Source organism: Mizuhopecten yessoensis, unplaced genomic scaffold, assembly GCF_002113885.1.
Source record: "Mizuhopecten yessoensis strain PY_sf001 unplaced genomic scaffold, ASM211388v2 scaffold8057, whole genome shotgun sequence".
NCBI lineage: Eukaryota > Metazoa > Mollusca > Bivalvia > Pectinida > Pectinidae > Mizuhopecten > Mizuhopecten yessoensis.
Window position 1 is genome coordinate 824619 of NW_018407357.1, and position 8055 is coordinate 832673.

The window sequence follows — 8055 nt, forward strand, 5'->3', positions numbered from 1 at the left end:
TTATGACTCTTTAACATGTACAGACAACACTCTCAACATCTTCAAGCAAACAGTATATGTTGCCATTCAAACGATAAAAGCCCAGCAAAATCTGCTGTGTTATTATAATTGGTAACCATTAAGAAGTTATACTTATACAGTAACAACAAGAAATATAGGAATTTATGGAAAAGGAAATAAAATAAAAAATTAGTCACTACTGCGACATAATGTAAAATCATGTATCTCTTTCATACTAAATGAATGTTAATTATTGTGAAATGCTTTGTATAGTCAATCAACAGATATATATATATATATGTATATCATCCTTTTACTCCAAATCCAACTCCATAACATCTTTCTGAAATCAAATCTGGTCAATCTACTGCATCATCATAACTTGTTGAAATGGAAGCAATATACATAATACTCGAACAGTAAATACAGGATCAAATAAAAAGGTAGAAACAGATCCTTGGGAAAAAGGACATCAAATTACCGATTCAGTTACTTCTTGTAACAAAATAAAAATTATGCAAGAAACCATGGATCTTGTGAAAAGCATTAGTTTCTTTTACAGAGAGGTTTTCAATCAATTTGAAATGGTTTGTTTAGTCCATCAACACAGATATGCAACAATCCCTTCTGCTCAGAGCAGTTATACTTCAGCAACAAGATATCCAAGAGGAATCTTGGCACCCACCATCGTTTGCTCTTCAATTATTCCTGGATATTTTCCCTTATTTTCTCTTCTTTCCTCTGTTTTCTGTCTACGAAATAGCAATAATAACCTTAAAATGTCAAATCCAGGATGGTTCCCTGCTGATTTTTTCTGATCAGTCTTCAAAATCAAAAGGACACAACTAGGGACCAAAGGAAATCTACAAATTGAACTTGAAAAAGATCCATCTTGTACTTCAAGAAATAGTGATAACAAACTTTCATTGTCAAATCTAAAATATCTGTCTGTTGCCCATATTATTGTTTTATAGATATCAAAATCTAAGATGCCGTCTATCGGTCTTATTGTTTTCCAGATCAATCCAAAAAGGTACAATGCACAACTAGGGACCAAGAGGAACCTACATATAAAATCTGAGAATGACCCACAGAAATAGCGATAACAAATTCATCAATGAAAATCCAAGATGACTGTCGGCCATATTGTTTTCTTTAGCAAAAAAAGGACCACGCACAACTAGGAATCACGGGAAACCTGCATATGAAATTTGAGAATGGTCCTTTAATAACTCAAGAAATAGCAATAACAAGAACTGTGTAAGGACGGATGACGGACCACAGACGATGGGCGATTTGAATAGTCCACCATCTGATGATGGTGGGCTAATAAACATCACTGTCAAATAGTCTTTGTATTTTCCAGAAATTATGGAATTACTTTGAGTGATTTATGTAGGATATTTTTTTGATGATAAGGTGGTTAGCTCTGAGGTGGAGAACACCATTGGCCTTTTCACTTTTCTTTTTCATTTTTTCGATGACAGCTTGCCTGGGAGTTGTTTTTGTTTTTAGAAAATCACTGAAATACTCTTTCAACTCCTTCATTTCTGCAGCTGTCCACCGCTGGCGAGATACCCTTGGTGTTTTCTCTTTTGCTTCATCCAGTTCGTCTTCTTCCTCGTCTTTTTCCTCTGTGGCCTCTTCATTGGCTGCCTCTTCTGAATACATACACTCCTCTGGATCCATGTTTTGTACTGGGATTGATCTAATAGATAGAATTCATACATTGATTTTTCATCTATTATATACATATTTCACAAGTATGGCAGATTTTTTACATTTTCATAAATGCGAAGCACGAGTGAAAATATTTTTGAAATCTGCCATATGAGTCAAATATATCTGACATTTAAAGGGAAACCAGTGAATTTTCTTTTTCTTACATTAAGGAAGAAAAAATAGAGGACTCAAATTTCAAACAAATCTGCTACAAACAAGGGCGAGGAACGTTGTTTTATTCCAGTCACTGCTAGAAATCCCTCTCAAACTGATACAAGAAAGTAATTAAATGAAAACCTGTAATGTATACCATATTTTTTTTTCGTGAAAAAAATGATGCAATGTTAGATTAGAAATCTTATACCATCACCATGAGGTGATGAAATCAAATAGATATTTTCCTATATTTAATGTAATAAAATAATCATACCATAAAACAAGATACCTAGACAGCAAATATCACAAAATGGCATTTTAGCATTATCACACTTGAATTTGATAAGGCAAGCTAAATACTCACAGGTGATCTGAAGAGTGGAGTTGGGTGTCCGCATCAGGCAACACAAGGTCTGTTATAGAAAGAAAACAAAATCAATGACAAAACTTCTACAGATGTTATTATTAGTTGATCCTCAGTCCTTCCAGTCTTCTAATGTTCTTTCCCTAATTATTCCAATAGAACAAAAAAGGTACAAAGTGCAAGAGTCAAGTTTCACGTCAATTTCTGAGGATAATCTGTTAAAAATTGTGCGGTTCAAAATAACAGCACTGGTATCTGACTTTAAATTATTTATTAGAAAGGTCATGAAACAGATCACCATTTAACTGTAGATCACACTTTTCCAATTATTATGAATACTTTTTAAGTGCTCTACAAATCATTACCTCTAATGTCAAAATCATCTAGTTTCTGGCCGCGAAATTTGGATGTCAGGTTGAGATCTTGGATGAGTAGTATCTTGCTGACCTGGGTCTTTTCGACAAGCCCACTCAACTGTCGGTAATGTTCTTTGTGGACCTTTTTTGTATGCCCAAGATGACTGTACACCCATTCAAGCTGATTTTTGTCCAAGTTCATCATCTAGAAAGTTCAAATTAATCAGTGCAAATATACAAAGCATCAACATCATTATTCCGTCTTAAACTTCTTAAGTTAAAAAAAAAAAAAATATTGTTGAAACTGATCTCATGAAATCAAATTCTATGATATTCTGTTTAACAGACAAGTAAATAAATTCAGAATAACATCGGTTAGGCCATAATAAATTAATTCCTAAATTCTCATCCAATTTTCTTCAAAATCAGGGCAAGGGGAGGGTTTTTGTTCGTTTTTCTAAGAATTTCTTATATTCGTAAATACATGTATGTAAAAATTATGAAATAAAAGTATGTTCAGTGTCTGATTCCAGATTCTTTGTCCGGATGTTGGTTCCCTTATTATAAAACAAACATGGCCGACAGCATGTTTATCACACTGCAGCTACTGACTTTTTTGACAGATTAACTTCTTTACCATGATTCTTATGTGAAATAAAAAATATTGAATTGGCTACAAAGATTGCTACTTTGATGGTCATTATCACTTTCCATGTATTTATATGTTTAGATTTGTTTTACTCCCACTTTAGTCACGGTCAATCAACAACAAAAATAGCGATGTTTTACCAGCATGAATAAAACAGAAGCAACTTAATTGAAATTATAATTTAATTATTCTGATGTTTGTTAGAAAATGGAAGTATTTCTCTTGTGACATGTCATTATTTTGAAAATATTAACAAAATGTATGATTGTGTATAAATGAGGAGATCAGTATTGTATTATAGTCGGTACATTTTCCCAACGAAATAAAAAAAAAATCCGGGCAGGCCAAAACAGTCAAGGTAGGTAGGCAGGGATGAGAATCTTGGAATTAATTTATTATGGTCTTGCACTCCTGTTGTAGTCCTTAGAGTTTGTGTCATTCTACAAAAGCATATCCATATTATTCGCTGTAATTAACTACATTGTGTTAATGTTTAACAGTAGAAAATATGTTACCTGAGTCAAGGTTGCCATGTACTTCCTCATGCTCACAGATGTGATTTTATGTGGTGCGCGTAGATCGAGTTCCCCACAAACAAATCTCAGCGACTCGTATGCCCTGGCATAGTGATTCACTGTTAAATACATAAATATAAAAATTGATCCTACGTATTATTCACCTGTTATATCAATTGAAACAAGATTCATTTGTGAAACAATGCCCTGACAAGTAACCTTTCACAAAGAATAGGCAAACAAGGCACAGGTTAATATAAATGTTGATGGAATATGACCAATATTAAATAATATCAGATCTTATTAAGATAAAGCAATGTCATTTGATGGGATCTCTAAAACAGACAAGACAGACATGTACAGACCAAAAACAATCTGCCTCCTGATCTTCAATCTCAGAGGAGCATAAAAATTCTGAGCTTTACTTGCATATTTTTGAAGCATGCTACTACAAAAGTACTTCCAAAGGACCCTGGATTATGAACAACCATGGAGCAAGGAAAGCTTACATATATGTATACAGTACATCCTACTTGTCATATCAATAATCAAAATCTAAGATAACAGAGTGTGAGGTCAAAATCCAAGGAAGATGTATCCATTACTTCTCCAATTGAAGTAACTCAACATGGCAGGAGGAAACACAGTCAAAGATAAACAATAATACATACATTTTTTATGTTGAAGTTTTAATTTTGCTTTCAGGTTTCATTTATATCATTACCTGAATTTGGAAAAAGATACGGGTTTCCCTCCACAATGCCAGAACTTCGTCTACCCTTAACCGATGCCAGGAATGCCAGTGCTCTTTTGGCATCAGGTGGAATTATCACCGGTACAGGTCTTCCTCTCTTGAATGAACAATTTTGAAAAGGAATCATTTAAAATTATGACATCCAGATTATCAAGATTGTTATGATGCAGTGTTAGAAAAGTGTGTATAAATTTCATGTCAAATACGCAATTAGCATTTAATATTAGTTATATTTATGACTTAGCAGATAAATTATTTGCTCCAATTTCATGCTTCAAGTTGTGTTTCTCTTGGAATGAATAATTTGAAACTTTTCACATCAATATGGTTTTATGTTCTGAATTACATTAATATTGAGAACTATATATTGTACTGACCAAAGTCTTCCAATGCTGATAGATGTAAATAAACCTTCACCTTCATCAACTCATATAAACTTAATTGTCATTTTTTTTTATTCTGCTGATTAATGATTAATTTTGATTGACTGTCTTCATATTTCTTTCATTTTCCTTCCTTATTACAGTATTTATATCCTATCACTTCCATTAACATCAATAGTATGAACATCTGGGCCAGTATTCCTGAATCTGTACTCGTGCTTATAAGCACAGATTTCATGATCAAATGAATAATTTTGTTACTCACCAAAGTATTGTAAAATAATGCAAGTATATATTGCATACATTGAACAGTATATACAAGTGTAGGGTTTGGGCTCTTCAGAATATTTCCCAAAAATTGATATGATTTGCTTTATTATCAATTCGAAGCAGAAACAAGATATATGCTTAATAATGAGAATGAATTCATGAATACAATCCCTGTTTTAGAATTCATATTTATATCTTTTGCATGCATATACTAGTTAGTATATCCATTCCGGACTCAAAACCTTGCTAAGTATAACACATGTTATTACATTTGCCAACTTTTTCTAACCACCATTTTACATGATCCCCAACAACATTTTGGAAATAAATCAATAAATCCATGTACTCCTTTGACAATCGGTCTGCCATCAACAGTTCGATAGAATATCCATCTTGCTACATAAATGTTAACCTTGTATTTTACCTTTCCTCGCACTCGAAGGAATTCCTGCGATTCTAGCAAATGCTTTTCTACAGGTGAAAGGTCAGACTCGAGGGACTCATCAATACCATCAGAGGGCTTGCTTCTTGAGGCATAACACTGAAGCCTGTGTAAATAAAACATTATTTTGTATATTAACATTACCTATCAACTCCATTAATGTAACAAGAGGCCCCAACAGCTTTAAAAGTCACCCCAAGTACATACAGTAAACCCCCACATAACTTTCAAAGCAATACAATGTATTTCAAACAACTTTCAGACTGAATCAAATACAATGCATTTGCAGATAATCAATCTACTACAGTTGGACCTCATAAGTGGAAACAGGAAACATGAACATATTCACAGCAAATTTTAAAAACGATGATTAATAATGAACATACAAGAGATCCCAGAGGGATCTTGGTGCCGACCATCGTTTGATCTTTATTTGTTCTTTAAAAACTTAGACCTTTTTCCTTCTATTCTCTTCTTTCCTTGTTTTTCCTCTACGATATAGAAATAATCATTAAACTGTCAAATCTAGGATGGTTCCCTGCTCGTTTGTTTTTCTTTCAGTGTCCAAATCAAAAGGGCACATTTTAAGACTAAGAGGAACCTACATATGAAATTTGAGAATGAACCATCCAGTACCTTTCAAGAAATAGTGGTACAAAAATTGTTCAAGGATGGACAGACAACAGAGACCACAGCCGAAGGGGGATTTGAATACCCCTCCATTTGATGATGAGGGCTAAAAATCAATACAACAGCATACATTTTAAAGTCAGAAATAGCCATGTGGAATTATCACTCACTTGATGGTTTCAACCTCTCCTGATCTCCGCTTGTTGTAAAGCAGTATTCTGGCTTGGCATAGGGCAACTAATCTCCTGAAATTATCTGCAACAAGTTCTAGATGGTCAAGTTCTTTCCTCAGGTATTTTGTGATTTGTTCAATGTCCTTCGGAGAGGGAAGTTCATTTTTATATTCATATTTCCTACGTGCCAACACCAATCGAGCAAACCTTGTTACTCTTTCCTCCCATTCCAAGTCCATCAGTGCTAGCAATGTCTTGCAATTTTTTGCTTCCTCGTCATCTGCAGATCCATTTTTTACTATCATAGCCCACTTACTATTGATAAGACGATGCAGGTCGTATTTTAACATAATAGCATTGCTAGGGGCAAGCAAATCATCCTCGTCATCTGCATTAGGAATTGCACATTTTATTGCAGCTAAAACAATATCATCAAAATGGTTGGGCTTCAGATAATGCCATAACCCTTTGGAATCATCTGCTTTTGGGACAAGTGCCTCACACTTAACATCCCCGTCTCCCTCATCATCATCTCCTTCTTCTAGATAAGTCTTTTCATCCTTGTTAGACTTTGTATCTCTAAGGGCAAGGAGAAGCCTTGCACATAGCCTCATTCTGGAACTTGCATAATACTTTCTTTTTTCAACATTTCCTCTGTTACGCCTTAACCAACTTTCTCCCAGTGCCATTACAAGTGGATCATTTTGGGCAGTTTGGGACATCACATCCCTGGTCATAATTGGCAGAACTTCTTTACTCATGAGTGATGATGGTTCATCCTTGAGATGGCCAGCTAAAACCTGAGCTTGAAACACCAGGTCTTTCCTTCGCATCTTTACAGTGTTTTTTTCATGGCTTTGGCAATGTCTATAATGAAGCTTTAAATGATCCAACATAACCCATTCCCTACAATTAGGGCAGGGACCATAATCTGTGACATCAAACTTCCCCTTTGGCCGCCTGGCCAGGATAATTTCTCCCTGTTTCTTTTCCACGCATTTCCTGTTATGACGGTCGTCTCCGAACTTTCTCAATGATGTAAAATTAGGCTGATCACTTTTGAGAATGTCTTTAACCATGTCTTGGTTTCTGTGTGTTTTCAAATGTTCCTTTATGTGTAGCACAACTTTCTCACAAAAGTAGCAAGCATGACGGTTGTCATAAATTCTTACACCTCTACTCTGACCTTGATTCATTTTGTTTTTTTTTATTTTGTATGTTTTAATGTAAAGGGAGCTACTATTAATATCCCGGGTAATGTTATCGTCTTCCAAATCAGAGCTTGAATCTTCAGGTCGACATCTCTTCTTAGAACCTGTATCACATATGCCATCTTCATGCTGATCAGCGCCAGGGCCTCTATGCCTTTTCTCCTTTGAATCTCTGTCACTGCTGTTGTTGTCATCTTCATGCTGATCAGAGCCAGGACCTCTATGTCTTCTCTTCTTTGAATCTCTGTCACTGCTGTTGTTGTCATCCTCATACTGATCAGAGCCAAGACCTCTATGTCTTCTCTCCTTTGAATCTCTGTCACTGCTGTTGTTGTCATCCTCATACTGATCAGAGTCACGACCTCTATGCCTTCTCTCCTTTGAATCTCTGTCACTGCTGTTGTTGTCATCCTCATACTGATCAGAGTCA

At 35.0% G+C, this 8055-nt stretch overlaps 1 protein-coding gene across 1 annotated transcript in view; it reads right to left on the reverse strand.

Annotated features, from left to right (window-relative positions):
- Window positions 1-236: 236 nt before the first annotated feature.
- LOC110454753 overlaps window positions 237-8055 on the reverse strand; it is a 15085-nt gene continuing 7266 nt past the window's right edge. The window contains exons 8-14 of the mRNA XM_021504437.1: window positions 6412-8053; window positions 5594-5717; window positions 4487-4613; window positions 3763-3881; window positions 2608-2803; window positions 2243-2291; window positions 237-1708 (exon numbers count right to left, since the gene is read on the reverse strand). Of these exons, the coding sequence (XP_021360112.1) occupies window positions 1378-1708; window positions 2243-2291; window positions 2608-2803; window positions 3763-3881; window positions 4487-4613; window positions 5594-5717; window positions 6412-8053 (2588 nt within the window). The 3' untranslated portion in view covers window positions 237-1377. The remainder of the gene's footprint in view (window positions 1709-2242; window positions 2292-2607; window positions 2804-3762; window positions 3882-4486; window positions 4614-5593; window positions 5718-6411; window positions 8054-8055) is intronic.